The following is a 24,250-nucleotide window of genomic DNA, read 5'->3' as shown; positions in this document are numbered from 1 at the left end:
GAGGGAGGGGAATGGAGATCTGCTGTGGCGGCTAGGGTTTGAGTCGCCGCCCGTGTCGCCCAGGAGCGAGCAACGCAGGGGGCCCTTCACGCCTTCTGCTCCCCCAAGATTCATGATTTACAACTTCATGTAGGACAAAATGACCGAGAAAGAATTTGAGGAACTTGCCCTCGACGGTCGTAACTATCCAACCTAGTCCTTGCGACCCACGGTCTTTTGGCCATCCAATCGGAGGAGCGCCCATACAAACAACTTACATAAGTATGTAATCCTCCCAAAGTTTCTACAAACAGACTGTCTACCAACCAACCAGGTCCACTGAGTTGTTCTGCGGCGACGAGGGTAACCGAAGGTTTATTAAAAGTCAGATACGGGATTACGTCAGAGTGCAGGACTATCGATGATCGAGACTCAAGACGAACCTTGAAAAAAAAAAGATGGTCGAGACAAAGATGTTAGCCAAGGTCAAACAATTAGAATGGGCGTTCACCGAGTCGAAGGCCATCAAATACCAGCAGCTGATCGTTGCCCCGTACGACACGGGCACCCCAACTTTTCAGTTCTAACACAACACTACTTATTAATGACCGGGTCTTCTATTTGAACCGCTGGCAACTTCGACATGGAACCAACAAACCTACGAGCGCATGCATTTTACGATTCTTCGGAGTAACAAATACCAGACTATTTCAGCAAGACCACGGAAAGGCCAGTCCAGACAACATCCTAGCAAATGTTCAAACGATTCAAGGATGACCAACATGTCCATATCGATGTCTTCGTAGTGACCATCGTCAGCAGATCAACAACAGGCTCTTAAAAAAAGAAGATGTACAAACAAGTTGATATTTTCTTTGCTCCGAGGAGAACAGTAATATACATTGCAAGTCCTAAGTAACTGTCTGGATACATCTGCAGCAGGCCAGGAATACCACAACGTCCACCTGCGGCAGCAGAAGACAAGTTAAATATGTAACTCAAACCTCACTGCAGACAAGTTAAATATGTAACTCAAAACCTCTCTCTCTCTCTCTGATTAGCAAATTACTAACTGAGTAAATGTAAATAAAGTAGAATGAACGAGTAAGGGCACATCAACCTCAATTGTAAAATAACCAAACTATTAGAATAACATCTCCAACGTCAGCCAAAGGCAGGCCAGGATAGCAACATTTCCTTCTTGCATCGTAACCAATAACTAGCTATAAACAATCCACTCTTTTCCCCTCGAAACATCACTTGATATGGGCAGGGGCGGACCCAGCCGGGTGTTCGGGTGGGGCTTCGGGTGGGGCCCGCCCCACCCAATAATTTTTGAATCCTTTTTACTAGTAGAAATAATTGGGAAAAATAGAGAAAAAATAGAGCTGCAGTGTATTAGCCCCACCCAATATTAAAAATAGAGTATTTACCCCACCCAATATTACAAAGTTGGGTCCACCACTGGATATGGAAGCTCACTAGATTACCAAAAATAATGAAACTAGAAAGGCATATATTAATATGACATGTCAGACGTATGCTGTGCTCAAGCTGTTTTACTACAACAAATCTTTAAGCAGTATAAAGTATCCATACAAGAAACAACAAAGAACATACACTTGTTGGTAAATGAATCATTTGAGGAAAGAAGCTTGCCAGTGAACAATGGTTTGCATATTAGCATGTTTAGACATCCAACAATGAAGTCTTGTTCAATTTTGATAACCCATACCAGAATCAATGAACTTCATTGTTTCGATAAATGAATCTACTGAACATCATCTAAGTCACAATTTAGGAAGAGCTAAAGATTCGTTACGATTTAAGAACATCATTCAGCAATAATTTACTCCTTTAAGCATGTCAACGCAAATTACAAAAAAAATGATACTCAGATTTGAGCAATGATTCAAGATCATAGGTAAAGCTCTCCTTAGTTGGTTAAAATATTGAACTCATCAAAATATCATTTGCTAGCAAATGCACTGTCTAAGTTAAATGGACAAATCTATAGTGCTTATAGTCATGTTCAATCACTCACATGAAACTAAGATGAATTTACTCTTCCTTGATACGCTTTTCAATCTCCTCCAGTGCCTTAATATCCTTGTTGATCTTGCAAATACGATAAATGGACCTATCCCAAGCAAAATAACAAATGAAGGATAAGAAACAAAATCTGAATCGGGATTATGTTCATCAGACTATGTAGGGGTGTTTCTTTACCAATAGAGGAGGAATACTGAAACGCAAAGAATGACATTCCTCTGGGCTTTGAAAATCTGCACAAGGAAACATTTAAACTTTGAGAACAGAGATAAATAAAGAAACTAGAGGATACAATGTCCTTTTGTACACAGTTTAAAATGACCAAACAGTTAGTTGGTGCATAAGCTTATTGATGATCGGTTGATCCTTGCTTTTTTCTGACAGAAAAGGAATATCCAGTTAAGAACTACAATTGGCTCTTTTAACTCTTCCTGAATAGGATGACAAACGTATATGCCGAACAGAAACCGCTAACTATGAAGGTAAACTGATTACGAACATGCTATGCATAAAGCCATACAAGCAACACGCCACACATCAAGCATCCTACTGCTCTCTAATACAAATTAAGCAGTCATTACAAACAAAATTACGTCTTCTGCGAGATAAATGGGCCACTGCTTGCATCCCTAAATGCATATAACAGATTTTATGTAATGCTGATAAAGTGATAAGTCCACATTACCCCCTAAACTTGTAGCAAAGTTTAGATTACAAACCTGAACTCCACAATGGTTTAAGTTACCCCCACCCCCTAAAACTATGAAAACCGTTTAGATTACACCCTTAATCCAGATTAAAGCCCCAGCACCATGCAGGACGCAAGTTTAAAGACAGTTATATTTTGATTAGAACATTGAACGGATATTTCCTTTTTTACTTTTCAGCATACAAGAAGTGGATTGAATACTACTCCCTCCGACCGGTATTACTTGTCTCAAATTTGCCCAAATATGGATGTATCTATGTGTAAAAAATGTCTAGATACATGTAATATTTCGACAAGTAATTCCGGCCGGAGGGAGTATAAATGTTCAAAGAGATAAAAAATTCAACTGCAGTTATTGTAGCAAGATCAAAGCCTTATACCAGCCTAGAACAGACTGTTGCTGTTTGGCCCTCCCCAAATAGCCCAAGCCCTATACATGCCCTTGACTGAGGAACTACCATGCTCAATCTCGATATCAACCCAACTCGAGAAGTGTTCAAGATGGTATTATGCTATTATCTGTAACAGATAGATGGATATCACCTAGTAATCAATTGTTTGTCATTTCTCTGATGACATGGCCCAAGGCAGAACATAGGTTTGCATTCAATTTTAGGTAAGGGGTGCTTGGCATGGCAGCACCATGTGATTCGCTGCAACGGTCATACTCAACAAGGTCTTTTTGCTCATCATTTCTACATGGTGAACAAGATCGTGCATCTACAATTCCTGCAAAAAGAAGCACAAGAGTTCTTTTCCAGTACCAAGTTCCCTGGGTCTAGGCTATTCCAGATTCACAGAAATGTATCTCAAAACAATCCCCCTGCCAACAGTAATTTCATGCAACCCAGCTGCAAATTATGCAGGCAGAGGAATTCTATATATATTTTAACTTGGAACACCAGGATTCCTCCAACCTCAAGAGAACATAGTTGGGAGTAATGTTAATTTCGACGAGTAAATTCTTTACTCTTATATAGATGTGAATCGGTGGCTGGGGTCCGTCACTTTGTTGCCACAACACATTGGATTTGACATAAATGTTTGAGATGAGAGCGACTTAAAGGTGATTTAATTTGACACAAACGGTGGTATAACTATATCCAAAACTTGCAGTCATCTTTTAATTAGTTACAGCGTATGGGAATTGTTCAAGTATTTCTACCAAGATGGTTGCAGCAATAGACAGAACCAGTAGGTCCAGAGCCCTCTTTGACAAATAATGGCTGAAGCTTCTGCTAATCTAGAAAGTCGGACAATCACACTATCATTTTCTCCTTGACCTAGTCACTAACATGGACGCAAAGACATGATGCATTGAGCACAAATATGTTTACTCCTTATACTCCAATTCCAAATTGTGCTATTATATGTCTTCTGAGTCTCAAGCCCTTGTTTATATCAACAGTGAAAATTTCAGCTTCTGCTAAAGCCTTCACAATATGAAGGAAGGAATAATCTAACTGAAGGGGTGGCGACACAGTCACACAGCTTATCAAAATGAAGGTCAGATTACCAATAAATTCCATGGAAACATGTGAAACAACTATGATCTGGCCTTCAAACTACATCATTTGCCCAATTTAGTCATCTTCACACTTGCAACTAAAAGACAAGGTAGATTCTCGCAAAAAAAAGAGAGCCAAAAGAATTAGGCAGAAAGCAAATACTCCCTCTGTTAGTAAATACTCCGTATAAAATATTCTAGCATTGTCCCAAGTCAAAGAAGTTTGACTAAGTTTATAGAAAAATCTCTCAACATTTACAACTCTAAATTAGTTTTAATCCATCATCATACATAATTTCATAGTATACTTATTTGATATCGTAGATGTTAGTACACTGATACTATAAACTTGGTCAAAATTTAAGAAGTTTGACTTAGGAGTTAGGACAAAGCTAGAACATCTTATATTTAGGAACTATGCTAGTAGCGTTTAGTCCCCTATGAATCTGTACTCAACTGAACGGCAACAAACCCTAGAAATACACTACCAAATTCGAACAGGGGCAGGGTATAAAGTCTCGATGCACTTACGGCTTTCTCGAAGTGGACACGCTCCTCAGCGGTGCAAACCTCTGTTGTGCACATCAGCCTGTGTTCCTTCTTCCAGTATATATCTGCAAATCAGAAAAGGCAAAACCTATCATCAGAGCCTGAAACAAGGCGAGCTTTGCGCGCGTCGGTTTCAGCAGCAAGGCCGCGGCCCCGGCACGAACCGAGCAGCTGGAAGCCGGCGAAAGGTAGCACGCCCGCGAAGGGCTGCAGAAACATCGACGTGAGCCCCACGATCTGTCCCCGCACGGCCCGCGGCGCCGGGAGCGTGAGCAGCGCGGCCACCGCCGCCTCCGCCGCCACCACGCACGCGAGGATCATCCACTGCAGCGCCATCTCAACCTCTGTCTCTAGAACTTTCTCGCGCGACTTGGGAGTTGGGTCCTCGGTTCCTCCGATCTGTGTAGGCGTGTGAAATGAATGCGCGTCTAGTCGCTGCGAGGTGGGTGAACAGGTGGATAAAAGTGTCGTCGGTTTCCTTCCGCCTCCGCTATTTTGCTTCGTCGCAAAGTGATTCGATGCGGTCGTTTTCTGGGCTTTGCGGCAGCTCCTTCTGCCGGCCCGAAAGCCCGCTGAACAACTGGGCTGCAATTTAGTAAAAGCCCACATAGTCCCAACAGCATTGTTTTTTCTTCAGTCTTTGCTTCGTGTCCAGCCGCCTCCCGGTGCGAACCTGGGGTTTTAGCGGCGAGGGAGAGGAGAGGAGAGAGAGGAGGGGGAAGATGAGCCGGAGCCTGGGGATCCCCGTGAAGCTGCTGCACGAGGCGGCGGGGCACGTGGTGACGGTGGAGCTCAAGACCGGCGAGGTGTACCGCGCTCCATGCTCGAGTGCGAGGACAACTGGAACTGCCAGCTCGAGAATATCTCCTTCACCGCCAAGGTATGCCCGCCCTACGCCTGCCTGCCTTCAGATCGGGGGCCATATCCCCGCTGATTTCGTGAGCAAGAGTGTCCTGCCTGTGCCTGTGCTGGCTCGGTAATTTGTCACTTGGTTTTTTGTTAATTTGTAGGATGGAAAGGTATCTCAGCTCGAGCACGTCTTCATCAGAGGGAGCAGAGTGAGGTAATTCAAGAATCCAGTAGGCGTGGGGGTTGCTGTTGAGTTGTGGCGGCCTCATTTTTCTTCATACTACCTGATGGCGGGTGTGTAATTTCAGGTTTATGATTATACCAGATATGCTCAAGAACGCTCCAATGTTCAAGCGCTTGGAAGCAAGGATTAGGGTTGGTGCTTCCTTTATCCGTTTATTGTTTTTTCATGATGATTTTTTTGTAAAGGCTTTTTCATGATGCAAAGATGGTGGCCGGACGGTGCATGATTGTGGTGATATTTTGTTTTTCTTGTTTAGGGCAAAGGATCAGCTATTGGAGTTGGTCGTGGGCATGCGGTTGCAATGCATGCTCGGGTAATTGCCTCTTCCTATGAACCTTATTGTTTATTTCATTAAGATAGCTTTGCCTCTTTTTCTTGCATTTATTACATGATGACCATATCGGGTGTGTGCCAAAAGGTGTAAAAGAAAATGCAATTACTATATTCTCTTGAACAAATGGAAATTATGTAGTGAGCACTGTGCGTTCATCTTTCCGAAGGCAACATGGCAAATACTTTTTAAACGAGGTATTGCTTATAATTTTCTATATAATCAGTGTGAATTTGCTTGCATGATTTTGACGATGCACTATTGAATGTGTCAAAGATGAATAAAATAGGACAAACCTGTCTTGCTGGTGAACAGCTAGAGTGCCGGTACTATTTTGGTTAGTCACATTTAATGTTTCTGGAGTTTACTTTTTGGTGATGGCTTCGAGCATAACTAGATTTAACTAAAATCTATGGATTGATCAGTATTGTCTTGTGTTGTCCTTAGACAATTCAATATTGTTTTCGATGTGAAGAGTAAGGGAGATCTCTGATGAGTACTTAGAATATTGTTGCATGGCTATCATGGTTGTGTGGCCATAATGCTTTGTGTTTATGTTATGATTGTCAAACATCTTATGTTCTGTATTTTGTTGTGGCCTGCTATGAACCATTAGAAGCTCTCCTCATGGATATATTTTCATGGGATAAAATGCATCCTTTCTCCTATAGTTCTATATGAAGATGCTTTACGAAAGCATCTTTATTATGATCTGAGCATGCAGCTGCATTAGAGTGAACATGCTGTTGCGTACTGTCATGTGATAGTGGGTTGGATGGAATGCAATAGAGTTTTGCCGATGGAAGGTTAATCTGGGAGTATGCCATGTTCAGATGGTGTTTACTCTAGAATTTCAGGATTTAGGGGGTAAACATTCTGTAGATTGTTGTTTCTTGGCCTTGATCCTCTGAGGCTGCACTACAGAACTCTGTCAGCTGATCAAGTATTTCAGTCGACATCAGTTTGGTGATACAGACTTCTCATGTTAGGAAGTGAGTTAAATTGATAATGCATGTGTTCAACCTTACTAGAATTATTCGGTTACTGAATCATGGTTTAAGGTTTTTAGTCTATTGGTATTGTGACATATTAATATACTATATAAATGTCTTGGGATTGGTAGAAGAGCAAAGCTTGATATCTGTAACAAAAAAAAGAGAGAGGAGGGTTTGCGGTGAGGATGAGATGCAATCTTCTGGCCGAAATCCGAACCCTCGTAACAAACAAAGTTAGGAGATAATATATTTGAGAACATAGGCTATCTTCTATTTTTTTTAAATTCCTTCCCATATTTACCACAAGGAGAACGGTGATTATTGGCCATTTTGTTTCATTATTTTTTTTAATAAGGAGAATTTGTACAAATAGGACATGCTCTCAAATATACAGAACTTGTGGAGCCCTTAATACCATATGAACAAACATGCATCCCTTACATGAATTTGGGACTGAGTTGTTCCCAGCAGGGGCTTATGTCAGTAAGGTAGTTGAACCTTTCCTGGATACCTTTGTACTCTCTGTTCTGTCACTGCGGCAATTCTTTGGCTTTTTATCTCGAGCACGCCTGGGAACTTGCCACTTCCATTAAGAAGAAAGCTCTAAGATAGCGCAAACGAGCATATGCAAAGATTTACAATATGAGCTCTGCAACCACCAGTGGTTGTGCAAGGAAAAGAAAAGGAATGACTGACCTCACCGAACGACCTATGACTGAGCCCTAGCTAACCTGGACCTAGAACAGCATGGGAAACAATGGATCCAAGCCTCCAAGGCCTGAAGCACCACGAGTGCCCATGGGCAGCCACACCAAAAAAAGGGAGCTCACGACCAAGCAACAGCTGCAGGAGGAACACTGGGACCAGGACCTCTAGGAACTAGGAAGAACGCACCGCTTGAGCAAGCAATTCTTTAGCTTGACCTTTTGGTTTACTTCCAGGTCATTCATTCATATTGATAAAACAGTATTCTCTTGTTGTTGTCGGCTTAGTGTGAACAAGTTCTAAGGTTCTCTTGTCCCATTTCTGGAGCAGTTATTAACCCGGCGTTCTGGATTTAAAATGCTAGGCCATTTATTCACAGTGATAACGTAGATTTCCTTCTAGGAATGGAGGGAGGTGTGTTTATTTAATCTGAATATTACTGTACTATTGTTCCTTTGCCCTCCCTTTGTTTGGTCAAATCTCCCTTTGAGAGTTGAAGCTTGCTTGCTGTGTAATAATAAAATTTGAAGATCCCGACCTGAATAGAATTATCATCCTAAATTCGTAGATCCCTAATTACCAAATTCTTGCAGTGGTGGAACTTATACTAATCACTAATTGAGCAGAGGACTAAAACACATGGAGTTAAGATGATACTGAAAACCAAAGTAACTTTTTAGAGAAATTAAAGAATATTCCAAGAATTTGTGTATATGTGTTTATTTAGGACCTTGATGGCTCAGGTGCTTGCTCATTCTGATCTAAACTCTGTTTAGCGCTGTAGTTCATTCATCACATATCACTTGCAGTTCCTAACGCTTTACCTACCAATTCATGTAGGCTGCTGGCGGTCGTGGCGGCGGTCCAGTCGGACGGGGCGGTGCACCTCCGGTCAGGAGGTAGATTTATTCCGGCATTCTGGGCGCTACTTTCTGACGGGGCATTTTGCTGTCTTCATTGTCACGACAATGTTTGGTAGTTCAGTACCAATCTGCTTTGTGTTCCGTTAGTCTGGCACGAGGAATGAATTGTGCATCCATGTAATGTTGGATATGGTAGCTTGAGTTTTAGATCTCCAAGGTGTAATACTTTCTTCATGAATCTGATTTGAATGATTAGAAGTTTGTATTTCTTCTTCTCATGTCAATTTTATTTCCCATAGTTGTTTATCAAACGAGTAGAAAATCCAAAGTCCCATTCGCGCAGCAACGGCGATCACGATGCTGGCTATGAACTCGTCAAAGCATATGACGTGACGTAAATCGTTTTTGAAGAAGCAAGTATGGGAGAGACCGTTGAGGAGAATCATGAAGCTTAATACTGATGTTGGGTTCAACGAGCACGACGTGACCAGCTCCACGGGCGTGGTTCTGAGAGATACGCGAGGACAATTCGTTGCAGCATCCAGCCACGCTTTACTCTATGCTCCAGATGTGCTATGTGCCGAGTCATATGATCTCCTGCAAGAACTGCAGTTGGCAGTCGAGATGGGCCGTACCCGTCTGGTGGTAAAAACCTGTAGTACGGAACTGACGGAGATCATGAATACGGGAGGTGTTTCTTACAGACCAGCGGCAGCTGTGGTTGGTGAGTGTCGCAATATGGCTAAGAGCTCTTTTGAGTTTTCTCCAAGGGAAACAAACGTTGTGGCAAATGAAATAGCTCATAGGGCTAGATTGTCTCCATCAGATGTATGGAAAGAAGACACCCTGATTTCATTCGACACCCCATTGTCGATGTAACTATCTTTACCATTAAAAAAGATGTCATCTAAATTGTCGATAAAACAACATTGCCTTGTTCTGTTTCCTCCTCTTTCTTCCACCTCATGAAAAAAAATATTATGTGTCTCTTACCATTTAACTCTTGTCACACTATTGGGGTGCTTTAATGCGATCTTCTTTTCTCAGCTTCTATAAAACTTTTGAGTTTATTCTCTCCTTAGAATCGCAGTGTTACTACACAAATTGTCCTCGGTAGTTTATGGTTTATATCAGGCTGGTAAGAATACACAGAAAAAGGTGACAATATCATTTGTCAAAGAGTAATGCGGTTATGAGCCAGATACTTAGATTAAATCATCATTATTTTGTTTAATGGGATGCACCGCACTTGCCCGAGGTTCGAACATGTATATGTGACATGTGATTGTCACGCTACGACCATCGTGACGGCATCCTTCCTCATTTCCAATTTACGGTTCCTTTTACAATATTTTGCTCGGTAGGGACTAAACTCCCACATAGGGGCTCATTCAGGTGTCAACTGATTTGAATAAAACTTCCCTAGATCAATTTCAACCATTGCATAATGCATATTCGTGGAAGACAATCCATTACAGGAGTCTCCAAAGACCTTTTTGTCTCGAAGCTGCTAGGGACTCGATGCCGCTCTCTCTGTCTCCTGACGCTAATCTGAGTAATCTCTGTTCCGCCTTGCTAATACCACGTCATGACGTAGGTTTGTTTGGATAGTGTGCACGGAAGAAGAATAGCCGTGCGATCAAAAAGAAGGGACAGGTGGCGACCGATCCCTCTTTCACCGACTGCACTCATCATTTCATTGCCTAATTTTCCCCAATTCCTCCAAATCCCTAACTCCCCAATCTCAAATTTCCTCAAACTGTAGAATATTTTCTGCCAAATCGAAATCCACTGACGGCTCTCTCCGATCGGCACCACGGTTAGTCTCTTCCTCTTCCTCAGCCCATTTAATTCTTCGATTCGTTCTTCTGTTTCCTAAATATTCGATTTTTTTCCGCGTCAAATCAAATCAGAGAATTACGAGATATTTGTGGCTGCGAATGCCATGGAGAAGGAGGCGTCCGAAGAGATGAGTCCGCCCCCTCAGCCTGTTGATTTTCCATTAGCCACTCTGCTACGGGCATCCGATCCCGATCAGAAGCCTGGTTCGTCTCTTCCCCAAAACTATTTTGGAGATTTTCTCTTAAACTCCTCGTTTATCTTTTTGTGCGATGTCCGTTCTCATAGCGAAAAAGCCAACTCGCCAATGGGCCGCATGGACACACCAGGAGGAAGAGAGTTTCTTCAATGCTCTTCGCCAAGTAGGAAAAGTAAGAAGCATAAGTTCTGGATGCAATGTTACGCTGTGTTCTGCAAACTACTTAGTGCGCGTGCTAAATGATAGATGGATAACACAGTGTCCTTGTTTTTGGTAGAATTTTGAGAAGATTACACTCCGTGTCCAGAGCAAAAATAAGGATCAGGTACACCACCTTCCACCAAGATATTCCTGTGATTTTTAACAGGCTGTATTGAACTGAATTAGGATTTTCTAAGGAGATTAACATACATGTGATACTGTAAATTTAATTGTGTATGAGCCTCTCATTTTGGTGACCAAATAGAATTGAGTAATGGCACTTTATGTTGAAAATCTGGATGCAACTGGCATCTTGGAAATCTTATTTATTACCAACGGCTTTGTTGTTTGATGACATAGCACCAGTATCCCCATAGTTTGAAGCCATTATTCATTATGTAGTTATGTTTCTCCTGCGGTAGCTGGGGAAGGGTTGCAGCGAGCGAGGATCACAATCTTCATCTTAATCCAATGAGGATGAGCATTTCACTTGTAGCTGATCTCCCTCTTTACTTGCAGCCATTCACCCTCCCCGCCTGTGGCTGATTTCGCTTTGTTTTATTACTTCCTTTCAAGTTTTGTGGTGATGGACAACTCAAACCCAGATCATGAGATGCAGAAACACACCACCATGTCTCGAAATCTTATTCAGTCTTTTGTTTCTATTTTGCTGGAACCATGTTTGTCTGCAAGGCACATGCCTCAATATCTTAGCACCCTATGTGGTCAGCAGCTTGAGGCATTTTGCCATGATGCATGTTGTCCTGGCAATTGCCAAGAATACAAATTTGGTTTTCTAACTTTGTGTGGTAACATGTACTTTATTGTCTCATTGATTTACACCATCACATGGCCAGCATAATTGTGAAAGATGTATGAACTAGAAAATGTGTGGTACTTTGCCATTAGCCTCAAGGTTCCACACTTCTGCTGCAATACAGGTCAGACATTATTACTATCGCCTTGTTAGACGCATGAAGAAAATTCTGGGTCCTGAATTCTCACTTGATGCAAGAAACTCCAAGGACACCATTGCTGCTATGCTCCGCTGGTAACTGAATGAGCCCTTATGATATGCAATTGATGTGATAAGATGTTGTTTAAGCTACTGTTAGTTTAATTTATATAGCATGGTACAAGAAAACTGGTAGTTGGTCTCACAGTGTTTCCGAGCTACATTTCTGTCATATTATTTTCCCCAGACTCTTGGACTTTAGGTTGTCTTTTTAACTTACAAATCATGTGATATATTTTGCCCCACCTTTTCATATTTATTTTAATGTTAGGAGCTGTAACTGTGAGGCCTCTATAGTGCTGTTGTGAACACCTATTCATATTTACTTATGTTGTTTTATGTTCCGCTGTATGTGTTTATGTTATTACTGAATCATGATTAATTTGATGAGATTTTTATAGGTTTCTCTTAGTCATGCATTACATAATACATCTGCTTGAACAAAGAAAGAATTCTTATTGAGAACAATATTTAGCCACCAAGTATGGGCTTGTTTTATAGATAGGGTAATTGCTTATTCACAGGCAAAATTCCCTCTTGTCTATGTGTAAGAAGGGAGAGGCATTATCTGTTGCTAATAAGCATTCCTTTTCATTTGACGCCGTGTTGTTTCTTTTACATTGCATGGAAATAATGAGATATTAATAAGTGGGTTTTATGCAGGTGGTCTCTGCTCGAAAAATTTAGCTGCAGTGCTTCAAAGCTGCATCTGAGGCCTCGGAGAATGAAAACATTTGTAGAAACATTGGTCAGTTAGACAGCTATTCTGCTTGTTCCTCTTCATATTTTTACCACAATATAAAGTTGGTTATTATATAGTTCTTCTATTCTCATGCAATATATCCACTTTATAGGGAAATCAACTGCTAAAGGACAGAAAGAGAACCAGAAGAAAGTGTCCACAAGGGGATATGTACCTAGCTTCATCTCCGATTCTCAGCAAGACTCCAGGAAATCAATCTTCCTCAGTAGAACTGTTGCCCATGGATGCACAAGATGGTAGCATTGTAGCCTATTCTAAAGGAGCATTTTCCAAACGGGTTGTAGAAACAAATTCTAACAGGTCAGGAGCAATCAAAGGGGACCTCTCTGCCACAAGAACTGTGAAACAGAAAAGGAGAGCAGGTGATCACTTCTTTCATCTGTTTTGATATGATGTAGCCTCAGTTGCCTTTAATCATATGTAATCTGCACGCGTGATGGTCTAATTTATCATATGAGGAACTCTATAGTGTCGAACATCCTTTACGTTAGCGTTTGATAGCAGATGACTTGTGTTGTAGGTGGCGTTGGTGCAACTGCTGCATACAAAAAATGGGAGAGAGCTGCCATGGCTGGTGTTTCTTTGGTTGCTGATGCAGCTGAAGAGATCGAACGCAGCATAGTGACCCAAAACTTGTGTAATGTTGATGCAAGACCACTAGCTTCATCATCAAACAATGTAGCTACTGTTGAAGGTAATGTTCTAGTGTTTTATTTGTAGTTAATGTAATTACCGGACTATGTTTCATATGCTCTCTGGACTTAGCTTGGCTAGCGCAGGTTCCTACTGTCCTGATGTTTTTATTCTCCATTGGCAGCTATTGGCACAAATCAGATCAAGGAAGCAGATCCGCAAGCACCTTCAAAGCTGAAACTACAGTTATTTCCAATAAATGAAGCTACACGGAAGGCATTGGAGAAGGTAAATTTCCTTTTGCAAACTAGCTAAAAATTAATCTCGTGTTTTCAGCAAACAATGCATTTGATGCAGCAATTATTACTGGTTATTTGGTTAACTGTTGGCCCGAATTCATAGATCCTGGTAGTCAACAAAATGTTCATGATATATGGAACATGAAGCACAAATAACTTTATTATCCCTTTTTTTGCTTTATGGATAAACTTTTTCCGTTCTGTGGTGGTTGTGGAACTGATTGTTACCTAATACTATGGCTGTGCACAAGCTGAGATATTCTGTTCTTTTCTCAAATTAGCGAACACCTTGAGCATGGTTTGACAGCCCTATCTCTTCTTAACAGGATGAACATAATCCACATCTGGAGCTCACATTAAGTGCTAGGAAAAAAATGTCGTCTGTTTTAGAACATCTGAACCGCAAGTGGGGCAACTCAAATATTGCATGTGGAGAGCTTGTGCTTTTTCCATATTGTGCTCATCAAGAGGATTTAGCTACATATCAGAGGTGGACAACAAGAGATACTGTTGCAGTAGCTGACGTTTTTCTTTCAGTGAATAGTCCCTCTGTATTCCGATTAAGGTATGTAGCTTCTAAATGAAATAGTAATCATCTGGATCTATAGTTACAACTACGTGATCATAAATGTTGCATGAACTTTTTGTTCATAAGGTATGGGTGGTTTTCCCTTGCTGAGCTTGAAGCAGGAGTAAGTGAAATATCTTTGACCCACTTTGAGAATTGCATGATACCTGAAGACGTCCAGGTGAAATCTTCCTCAGAGGCTTGCGCACAAAAGGATTCTACTTCTCTCGGTGGCTTTACTTCAGAGCATCCATCTTGTAATTCAAATGACCAATCATCATTGTTGCTTGGTACACCATCTAGTACAGACAAGAATGCTGAAGAAGAGCAGTCCACCAATGTATCCCCCTCACAGTCTGGCAGTCAACATCAAGAACAAGTTCCTGACCAAGCCACTGAGGTCCTACTTTCTGTTTCCTGCATACTTTTGTTAAATGAACATTGCTGTGGTTGATCCTTTAGCTCTAACTGTTATATTATACTTTAGGTTTATCAGGGAATGAAGTGTGTTGCAATGTCTGAAGTTGAGTGGGCAGATACACTTACTGATATCAGTGTTGGATACTTACTGACAGAAGCATCCAAGGGTGCTAAATTGGATTGTCCAGGGACCTCTAGTGTCAAAAATGCTCTTCTTGATAATTCTTGCAGCTACGACTCGTTCGATGCTGCTGTTGCCCTTCATACTTCTCGTTACCAAGTCGCAGAGCAGTCTGCCCATACATCCCATTCCAATATCTGGGGTGCAGAAGAAACATGCGACGAGTTCAGTTTTAAATCGGCAGCAGGTAGGAAGCAAGAAGGTTCAAACACTCTAGCTGGCAGCCCTCCCGATAGTGACAATGAAGTTCACTCTCCAAATTCAGAAGGGTTTCGAGGTTTTCTTGAGGTTGGTTGTCGTTCAATTTTGGATTCTCAACAAGTTTTTACACATTGGCATGTCAATTTATAAGTTATTTCATGTTGTAGGACTTGGCTGGAGGAGAGGTTGCTGATAATCCTTGCATCTATGATGTTAAAGATATAGAACTTTGTGCCATATCACTACCTCAAAATGACAAAGATTCTGGATTGAAAGATCAGTCTCTAGCTGACATATACTGGGTATTAGACATATGTCCTAGTAGCCAGTACTTGTTTTCTCTTTGCTGTATTTAGCCACAACTAAGCTTACATTTCCTCCTTTTTGACAGCCTGATTCACTTGGACCACTGGACTTGGAGATACCATCAACGAGATACCAACCTGAAGACTTCTTCTTGGGAGATAGTCAAAATAGTTGGGGTCGCATGATGGCTAGTAGCCTGGATGCATTTCGAAACTTGTCATTCTTCACGTCGGACAAGAATGACTCGATTCCACCCATCATGTAAAGTTGGATGCTGGAGTTCATCTTGCTACGTTGGCTAGAAATGATACTGCCAATGACGCATCGAGCCGAGGAGGAGGCTTTATATTGTCCAAGCGAACTGCTTGTTGCTAATCCAACATATGCGGACTTGCTGTGCGTTGCAGTCAAGAGGGATGCATGTTGTTGTAAAACAGTTGCATAAACGGTGCACTAACATGTATGTCATGTAAACGTATTCCTGTAAAAAAGAAAACATACAAGGCTTGGTTACAATAAAGCTTCTTCTTCCGTGTACAAGTTACGAGATAAGTTGAGCAATGGTTAACAAGATCGATCAATGTTTGGAGCTTATATGCTTAGTTTGCCCATCATGACCTTGAGCATAGCCAATCCGAAAGAAACTAGTGATATATAGCTACTCCGGTAGGGATGTAAGTGGGGTTCCACTTATCCTGCTTAATTGACCTACTAGGTCAAAAGAATAGAAGATTTGGTGGTTGGCCTAGAAGCGGGCATATGTGGGATCCACCAGCGAAAAGAGTAGACCCCGGCAACCATGACATAGTGGCTAAGGCAACAGGGTAGAGCTCTTGATGACGCTGGCGAAAATCTTGCAGGGTAGGGTAACAGGTGTAAGAGGGAAAAAAGTCATGCCTGCCTGGTCTGGAGGAATGGGCGGTGCCTATGGTGGTGATTGGGGCCATACAATGTGGCGTGGTGGCTAATCGAGTTGGCGAGCCAATAGAGGTTAGGGTGGTTCGGTGGGTGGACGAGCTAGCGGGTACAGATCTCGGGCGAGACATTGAACACATGAGATGACCATGGGTTAGGGATCGGAAAAGAGAGATAGAGGAGGAATCCTTGATGCGTTTCCAACACTCTTTTTCTATATACACTATTTATTTTTACTGGCCACGCACCTTGGGTACATGCAGAGGACAAGTGGGCTTTTCCTCGTATGAGTTGTTGGAGGCAAAGGCTAATATCCAAGGTTCCTCTAGCGAATTTCTCTCGTAGTTCAACGATTTACGGAGTAATAAAGCTTTTGGTTTTCTCCTGGACAAAATGTTTAGTTGTATGTAGAGATGTTGTTAGGGGTGTTCAAAGTTTACTATGCTCCTAGGCATAGATAGATGAACTAGGAGACATATCTAAACAATGGATGAAAATTATTGACGGTAGCGTGTGACAGACCAGAATTGCCATGGGAGGTGGAGGAGAGCCGTTCCAAAGGTCAAGACGATAATGGACAATGAAACACGATATAATAATTGTATTTTACAGGCAGCTTCTAAGGTCACTGCGAGTGCACCACGTATTAATGTCGTTTCTCTGTTCATCTTATCACCCGTTATATGTCAGTATCGAGATTGGACTTCTTGAACTGAAATGCCGAATTTTGTTGCTTGAATGCACACTTGAAATCGAATTGAACTTGATAGTCCAATTCCACAAAAATAGAACACAACTAAAAGGAGTGTTCTCTGTTACCGAGCTTTCATACCTTTGTAATGGGGAGAATGGTGTTTCTTATCTACTTGACTCAATCATCTGGCCTCTCGTGTTCTTCCTGTCCAAGGAGACGTTGTCCATTACTTCGGTCGGTGGTTACTCCGGCAATATCTCATCCACGGTGCACCTTTTCTCACCGACATACTTTGACGCCAATCATCGTGCACCAACCACCACGATCATCGGTGACAACTTCTTCTCCCTTTTTCTCCAGCGTATTTTGTGATCGTTGAATTTACATTGAACTTTTATTTGTGACGAATTCAAACCTTATTTATTGTGATTGAAAGACCAGTTTGTTAGTTAAACTGTCCAAACACCTCAAAAAAGTTTTGCAAGGAACTCTTGTCGATGCTACTTGAGAGCCAAGGAAATAAAAAAGAGACAACTGACAAATAGGAGCCGAAGAATCGCGAAGACAATCCTAGCCGTCGAAACCGTCCGCCCGACGCGCTATATGTTGCCACCACGGGCCTCGCGATAAACCCTAGCTCCATTCGCCCCGACCCCGAAAGCCCTAGCCCCGAGCTCCGCAGCCGCGGCCGCCGCCTCTCCTCCTCCCTCGAGAGCAGCCTCATTCCGACCAACCCACCAAGGGAAAATGGTAACGAGCCCCCTCCCCCTCGTCCTCCCGATTTCCCCTCCTTGTTTCCACCCGGTACGCCGTCGCGGATCGAATCGAGGCCCGTCGGGCGTGAGCTCATCGCTGGGTTGTTTTTTTGGTTGTTTACAGAGCCAGGAGACGGTGAACCCCAAGGCGTACCCGCTGGCGGACGCGCAGCTGACGATGACCATCCTCGACCTCATCCAGCAGGCTGCCAATTACAAGCAGCTCAAGAAGGGAGCCAACGAAGGTGACCAATCCTAGCAGCGCACTTCTTTTGTTCCTTTTTGTAAATTCCGTTTCATCTGATTTGAATTTGTATGTCTCTGTGCTCAGCGACCAAGACCCTTAACAGGGGAATATCGGAGTTTGTGGTGATGGCAGCTGATACGGAGCCGCTGGAGATCCTCCTCCACCTCCCCTTGCTTGCTGAGGACAAGGTATAATAAATTGTGTATACGCTGCATAGGTGGCGAATTATTGCTGCCGTTCGTATGACTTGTATTATGTAACTTACGTGGTTCAGTTGATAAGATATTACTTTTTATACTAAATATATCACCACTTATGAACTGTTGAAGCTCATAGCTATATATGATGTGTTTCTGAATATGTGATTTGTCGTGTGTGGTCACTCCCAATATATGTATTGGAAGTGGGAATTAGGTGTATATTGTGATGTTTGGTATTGTCAACGGGTGCAGTGCTCTATTGTTGAAGTGCTGGCATGAGCACCTAGCTACTTCAGGAACTCTGAAAATTTTGCTCTTGAATTTGAAAAGGCTAGGTCATAAATCTTTCAAAATTTTGTTTTAGTGAAATTTTGCATCCTATGTCCTTAAAACATTGAGGCACTGAAAGACCAAGGCATGATGCGTTTACAGTTGAGATAAGTACAGCTGATTTTATATTCACATCTGCCATTCAGTGCTGTACCTATAGATAGTTAGATACTCACCTCTGTAAATCATATGATGGTGAAGCTAGTGAGCTATTGAGTTGAATTGACATTTGTTCAGCTGTGGGTGGTGATAAGTTTGGCTGATTTGATATTCAAATTGGTCATTCAGTGCTGTACTTCACCCTTGAAGTCACATGACAGTGGATCTAGTGAGCTCCTGAGTAGTTGAATAGGCATTTAATCAGTGGTGCATACTTCTGCTAGGGCTACTTGCATTATTGCTCAAATTTTATCCTTTGCTTCAATGTCTGGTTACTTAACCGTCTGAAGCTTTTGTTGTTGTTGACCGTGCACCAATAAAATACCGAGCTATTTTTGTTCTGTGATGCAGAATGTGCCATATGTTTTTGTTCCTTCAAAGCAAGCCCTTGGTCGTGCTTGTGGAGTGACCAGGCCTGTCATTGCTTGTTCAGTGACCAGCAACGAGGGCAGCCAGCTGAAACAGCCGATACAGAATCTCAAGGTGATCCAATCCCTGCCACATTTTTTGATACCCTACTGTTTTGCTTTAGAACTATTGGTGTTCACTACCAAGTTTCTACATCTCCTAGTGGACTAATTCGACGCAATGAATTGCAGGATGCTATCGAGAAGCTGCTCATATGATCTATCAAGACCTTTCAGTGTGATGGGCCTCAGTGCGACACGGTTTTTCAGAGGCTTGGACTGGTGATAGTGTCTTGTCGACTAGGTCTTTGTGCTTTTCCAGCTATGTTTGCAAGACTGTTATGGTAATCATACTGCCATTTTGTGGTCATCTTATATTTGTGACTTGTGTAATTCATAAGACACATGTATCGTGGCGGTTCAATTTTCTCCCAAACTCCAACAATGTTGTAATGGCTAATGATTTATGGGTTTGGAATTGGGAGTTTGCTGCGTGTGTGCAATTGTTATCCTTTTGCTCGTTTCGGTATCTACTGCTAGTCGTTTGTGTGAAATGTAGTGCAGACTTGTAGAGGCAGGAAACGGTTTCACTTTTGTTTTGGCGCTTCTATAGACATGCTCATTTTCCCTGGAAAGGTAAAACAATGTTTCGGGCAGAAAATTCGGATCTCATATGAGCAGTTTTTTCTTAGATAAAGTATAAGCAGTTGATGGAGAAAAATTCGGACCTCATATGGACTTCTGTATGACTTTCATTGAGTTTTATCAGAATTCTGAGCTGCAAAAGAAATTCGTGATCCAACTTTTGGCTGTTGCAACTTGCAACCAGAAACAAGAAGCCCCATTCTGATCGGCTAAAACGAGCAAACTAGATTCAATTTTTTCTTATAAACTAAATCCGGTACAACATGAATTGGACATTTGAATATTTGATACAAGAGCATGTTGGATCCAACCCTGAAATAATTCTTTTCTCCAGTCATCAGTACTAAGTACTCTGTACGCTACTGGAGAATCTTGGCTGTCTCTTCAGGCGCGAGATTAGCAAATTATAGCGGGCTCTCTCTGCATCCAAATTTTGAAATTTCCAGTCGAAATCTATCACCAGCGGATTCCTTCCGCGCCGCCGCGCGCCTGTGGCCTGGGGTTCACGTTGGTTTGCACACGGGCGGAGCCCAGCCGGGCCGCCGGGGGAGCAGAGTACTCCCACCACACAAAAATCCTCAGACGTGTGGGCTGGCAGCGCCACGCGGACGCCTCGCACCACGTGCCGTCCCGCGTCTGCCGCCTTCTAGGTCGGTTCCGCCCCGTGGGCCCAGCGCTCACCGCAAACACGTTTCGTGTACCGCTCGATCACTCAACCCGGCTCCCCGGCACGGGGGCCCCACGCGCCGGGGCCAATCAGAGGGCGCCGCACGCCGTGCCCCACCCACCCCGTCGCGCAGGCTCCGCGCACACCCTCGACACACCCGCAGAACTCGTCTGCCTCTGGCATTGGAGCCCCCCACGACTTGGGTCCCACATGTCATCGAAGGTGTCTAGAACAAGAATGGGTAGGCGAGGAGATTCCGCGAGTCCCCCCCACGACTCGGGCCTTCTTGCCTCCGGCTATAAATACGCCCTTACCCCCGGACCCTCGTAGAGGTTACCATTTTCTTTCGTCCTCTCCTCGCGTAGCCCGGAAATTCCCCTCCCCTCTCCCGTGAAACCCTAGCCGCCACACGAAACCAAATCCCGCCCCGCCGAAATCGTTCGGCCGGATCTAAATCCCGCGAATCGAAATTTTCCCGTTCGATTCGTGGTCGATTAGAGCGAGCCTTGCCGCTCCTCTCGTGAATCCGAGAGGTTGAGCGAGGTTGTTCCCATCGGCCACCATGTCGAGGTGCATCCCCTACCCGCCGCCGGGGTACGTGCGGAACCCAGTGGCCGTTGCCGTGGCCGTGGCCGAGGTGGAGACGACCGATAAGGTTTGTTCAGCCATCGGATTTACACACGCACGTGCCGGATCATTTGTGCTTGCCTGTTGGATCTGATCAGATCTGTTGGTTGTGCGTGTGAATTTGGGGGTTGCATCTGACGGGAAGCTAACCCTTACCTTTGAGCAGAAAATGAATCTTGCGTTAATTGGCTGCTCCATGTCGGCTAGATCGGTCGGAAATTGTTACTGACTTAACCTCGTGGTGATGCATCTCCCGGTTGCTTATATGAGAAATAAAGATCAAGGAATTAAGTAAATTTTGTCCTGGCCTCGCGCGCTCTTATTTGGGAGGATTAATTCAAGTTTATCGTTGCCAGATTGTCAGCCGTGATGTTTGATTTGTTAATTACGTTTAGTTTGGTGCTTGCTATGTCCGGAAATAAGTGAATCTTGTACAAAACGAAGTCACTTATTTCTGGACGGACCGAGGGAATACTAAATTAGCTGTTCAGAGATAGAGGTGGTTAATTCTGGTCATCTTGTGCCGGCAGATATACCTTGTTAATGGAAATGTCACGGTATGAGATATCGGGACTCAATAAAATTTCTAACTTCTCACTGTATGGTAACCGGTTGGATAGATCGATCAGTGGGCTAGGTATGTGTCCTCGCTATGCTGTTGGAAGTGTCTGGGATGTGTATTGTTAATAACTTGCTTAAGATGCTATTCTGGAGCCCAGTCTCTGCTTCATTTAGTACCAAATTGGCACCTTAAATCAGAAGTTATCATTTGGAAACCGTAATTAAGTGGTATTGCTGGTTGCAACATTGCTGTTCTTCTGCAGTTGTGGCTTAATCTTCGACAGATTCTATTTTTACGATAACTTCGTTGGGATGATATGTTAAACGTATGGAAGTAAATAAACCGTCCCTTTCATCTTTGCTCTCCTATATGGTTGTGTCTGTGTGTCTATTGTGGTTCATTTTATTAATGCAACCTTTTTACATGTGATTATTATACTGTTACTTATCATATATAAAATCTACTGTATCAGTTTTGAGTTTCTTAGTGAACTGTGTGTAATTTGTTAATTGACATGGCAGAGCAATTTCTAGTTTCTATTGTTGGGATAGTTTTATTCAGGCTAATATTTTCTGACTAATGCATTTTTGACGTTGTACAATGGGCTAATTGTGATTTTTGTATCATGTGTTGTATATCTGATGTGCTATAATCTGTGATGTACACACATGGTTAAACTTTGTACGCACATAAAGCACATTGTGTAGAAATGGCATTTGTTTGTAATGAATATATCTCGATGATATTCAATTATTCTATGTGAAGTGTCCATGCCTTAATTTTAACTGTAACTTGTAGCACTAAAGGTGCTAATGATACATTACTTTCTTGTGTGTTTGCTTAAATTTGAAACTTCATTACCACATTGTGAAAATGTTGCATTCGCATTCCCATCGTCCGTTCTAAATCAGAACTGACGATTAATCTGGTGGCTGAAGCTCCAGAAAGAAAGGGAAAAGGCCGATAGGAAGAAAGAGAAAAAGAATGGCAAGAAATCTTTCCATCAGGGTGGTGGTGAGACATCGAAACATTCCAAGCGTACCCATAAGAAGAGAAGGCATGAAGATATTAGCCTGGCTGATCTGGAGTCCAGACGAGCCTCCAAAGAATCAGCTGAGCAGTTGGAAAATAGTGGACTCTCAGAAGAGCATGGAGCTCCCTGTTTCATTCAGACAGCAGCACATGGCTCACCAGAGAGTTCTCAGGATAGCAGTAAGAGAAGGAAAGTTATACTCCCCAGCCCTAGCCAAAATAAGAATGGTGAGGCTTTTTGTTTGTTTCTTGTTTATTTTGTTTTAGCATTCTGTGAGATTGACTGACCCTGGTGTTTGATGCTGCAGGAAACATTCTTCGCATCAAGATAAAAAGAGACCAGGAGTTTCCTGCAGCCACATTGAATAATTCAAGGGTCCAACAAATGGTACGAGGTCCATCCCCATTGAGTAAGCAGATTGCTGTCCGACCTCACCATAGGGAAGTGATTGTGAAATCAGAAGCCACTGCAGCTGTGCTAAAACAAGTGGATGTACAACCTCCTCCTGTGAAGATTTTGCAGAGAGTGGAATCATCTACCACTTCAAATGTTGTGCCGAAGGTAGATCCTGTGATTGCACCAAAGATCATGAAGCAGATAGATCCCTGGTTATCTTTGGAAGCAGCTACAGTGAGACTTGAACCTACACCTTCCAAGGTTATTGGAAGTGCAGGTACATTGCCTACCAAACTGAGTCCTGCTGCCCAGGTGTTTCAGAGAGTTGATCCTCCAGTGCCGTCCATTGGGCTCCAAAGGGATGCCCCTTCATCTAGTGCCATGGTGTTGCAGAAGGAAACAAGCCCGGTTGCTTTTCGCCAGCCAGACGTGCAACTGCCGTTCCTTCCGCAACAATCAGATGTGCCTATTGAGACTCTCATCAAGCAGCAGCAGCCAAACACTTCCTTGCCCATAGAAGAGCCTTCTTTCTCTGGTAGGAAGACAGATAAGGGTGCAGTGCCAGAGATTAAACAGTCCAAGTCAGATCGGAAGAAGAACCGGAAGGCGGAGAAGAAAGAGAGGAAGTTTGGAGATCTATTTGTTACCTGGAATCCACCATCGTTTGAGATGGAGGATACAGGAGATGGCGACCAGGACTGGCTGCTTGGCAGTGCCAGGAAACCTGATGCCAGTGTCAGCTGCTGCACGGCAAGTGATGGTTCAGTGCCGTTTCAATCAGTTTCGCAGCAGTTCTCTTTGCAACCCAGGGCTATTCATTTGCCTGATCTTCATGTCTATCAGATGCCATATGTGGTTCCATTTTAGTTGCGTCTGCTGGGTAGATGAGAAGTAGAGGAGATATTGGGAGAGAGCTGTGCCGGTGTGGGAGAGGTGTTTCCCTGCCGCAGTTTTCCAGCTTTGTTCCAGAGTTTTCTTTTTTCTTTTTCGATGAGTCTTCCAAGCTTCCTGTATTGTTAATGTACTTGTCCTATTCTGCTCCCCTGCTGCCGTGCAGTTCAACTCGAAGTTGATTCTTTTTTTTTTCTTGTTTAAGGAATTCTGATGTTGTATTCCATAAAATCAGAAGGTGCTTAATAAATATAGCTCCGAACTGTAATGTTATACGCCAATTCAATGAACAGAATTGAAACTTGTGTCCGGAT

At 42.9% G+C, this 24,250-nt stretch overlaps 4 protein-coding genes and 1 pseudogene across 4 annotated transcripts; 4 read left to right on the top strand and 1 right to left on the bottom strand.

Moving 5' to 3' along the window:
- Positions 1–670: 670 nt before the first annotated feature.
- Positions 671–5,260, bottom strand: LOC100825757. Its single transcript, XM_003558341.4, has 5 exons — positions 4,961–5,260; positions 4,779–4,861; positions 2,209–2,264; positions 2,024–2,119; positions 671–944 (listed from the first exon to the last, which is right to left on the bottom strand). Exons 1-4 carry the CDS (start codon positions 5,130–5,132, stop codon positions 2,041–2,043), a joined length of 390 nt encoding a protein of 129 aa, XP_003558389.1. The 5' UTR covers positions 5,133–5,260; the 3' UTR covers positions 671–944; positions 2,024–2,040.
- Positions 5,261–5,344: 84 nt separating this feature from the next.
- On the top strand, positions 5,345–9,089 carry LOC100825448 (annotated as a pseudogene).
- A 1,351-nt stretch (positions 9,090–10,440) lies between these two features.
- On the top strand, positions 10,441–15,952 carry LOC100825142 (TSL-kinase interacting protein 1). Its single transcript, XM_010230591.3, has 14 exons — positions 10,441–10,602; positions 10,697–10,828; positions 10,911–10,993; positions 11,099–11,146; positions 11,964–12,073; positions 12,701–12,785; positions 12,892–13,162; positions 13,321–13,494; positions 13,618–13,721; positions 14,059–14,297; positions 14,388–14,700; positions 14,788–15,189; positions 15,270–15,404; positions 15,494–15,952. Exons 2-14 carry the CDS (start codon positions 10,729–10,731, stop codon positions 15,671–15,673), a joined length of 2,244 nt encoding a protein of 747 aa, XP_010228893.1. The 5' UTR covers positions 10,441–10,602; positions 10,697–10,728; the 3' UTR covers positions 15,674–15,952.
- Positions 15,953–17,605: 1,653 nt separating this feature from the next.
- LOC100824839 (NHP2-like protein 1) lies at positions 17,606–19,626 on the top strand. The gene is made up of 5 exons (XM_003558338.4): positions 17,606–17,767; positions 17,897–18,017; positions 18,104–18,207; positions 19,060–19,191; positions 19,308–19,626. Exons 1-5 carry the CDS (start codon positions 17,765–17,767, stop codon positions 19,332–19,334), a joined length of 387 nt encoding a protein of 128 aa, XP_003558386.1. The 5' UTR covers positions 17,606–17,764; the 3' UTR covers positions 19,335–19,626.
- Positions 19,627–20,758: 1,132 nt separating this feature from the next.
- Positions 20,759–24,249, top strand: LOC100824226. Its single transcript, XM_003558336.4, has 3 exons — positions 20,759–21,082; positions 22,555–22,876; positions 22,957–24,249. The coding sequence occupies exons 1-3, from the start codon at positions 20,990–20,992 to the stop codon at positions 23,910–23,912; spliced, it is 1,371 nt and encodes a 456-aa protein (XP_003558384.1). The 5' UTR covers positions 20,759–20,989; the 3' UTR covers positions 23,913–24,249.
- Position 24,250: the final 1 nt, after the last annotated feature.

Source organism: Brachypodium distachyon, chromosome 1, assembly GCF_000005505.3.
Source record: "Brachypodium distachyon strain Bd21 chromosome 1, Brachypodium_distachyon_v3.0, whole genome shotgun sequence".
Lineage (NCBI taxonomy): Eukaryota > Viridiplantae > Streptophyta > Magnoliopsida > Poales > Poaceae > Brachypodium > Brachypodium distachyon.
The sequence above is the reverse complement of the archived record's forward strand: the minus strand, read 5'-3'. Positions and strand labels throughout refer to the sequence as shown.

What these genes read in the sequence shown, in the direction of transcription:
- LOC100824226 (XM_003558336.4), top strand. Translation starts at nt 20,990, where the DNA reads ATGTCGAGGTGCATCCCCTACCCGCCGCCGGGGTACGTGCGGAACCCA. An exon ending in AGGTGGAGACGACCGATAAG is followed by an intron (nt 21,083 to 22,554) that starts GTTTGTTCAGCC and finishes TGGTGGCTGAAG; the next exon opens with CTCCAGAAAGAAAGGGAAAA. An exon ending in CCCTAGCCAAAATAAGAATG is followed by an intron (nt 22,877 to 22,956) that starts GTGAGGCTTTTT and finishes TTGATGCTGCAG; the next exon opens with GAAACATTCTTCGCATCAAG.
- LOC100825757 (XM_003558341.4), bottom strand. Translation starts at nt 5,132, where the DNA reads ATGGCGCTGCAGTGGATGATCCTCGCGTGCGTGGTGGCGGCGGAGGCG. An exon ending in CGCCGGCTTCCAGCTGCTCG is followed by an intron (nt 4,862 to 4,960) that starts GTTCGTGCCGGG and finishes TCTGATTTGCAG; the next exon opens with ATATATACTGGAAGAAGGAA. An exon ending in GTGTCCACTTCGAGAAAGCC is followed by an intron (nt 2,265 to 4,778) that starts GTAAGTGCATCG and finishes TTCCTTGTGCAG; the next exon opens with ATTTTCAAAGCCCAGAGGAA.
- LOC100825142 (XM_010230591.3), top strand. Translation starts at nt 10,729, where the DNA reads ATGGAGAAGGAGGCGTCCGAAGAGATGAGTCCGCCCCCTCAGCCTGTT. An exon ending in AAACATTTGTAGAAACATTG is followed by an intron (nt 12,786 to 12,891) that starts GTCAGTTAGACA and finishes TCCACTTTATAG; the next exon opens with GGAAATCAACTGCTAAAGGA. An exon ending in CAATGTAGCTACTGTTGAAG is followed by an intron (nt 13,495 to 13,617) that starts GTAATGTTCTAG and finishes CTCCATTGGCAG; the next exon opens with CTATTGGCACAAATCAGATC.
- LOC100824839 (XM_003558338.4), top strand. An exon ending in CAAGAAGGGAGCCAACGAAG is followed by an intron (nt 18,018 to 18,103) that starts GTGACCAATCCT and finishes CTCTGTGCTCAG; the next exon opens with CGACCAAGACCCTTAACAGG. An exon ending in AGCCGATACAGAATCTCAAG is followed by an intron (nt 19,192 to 19,307) that starts GTGATCCAATCC and finishes AATGAATTGCAG; the next exon opens with GATGCTATCGAGAAGCTGCT.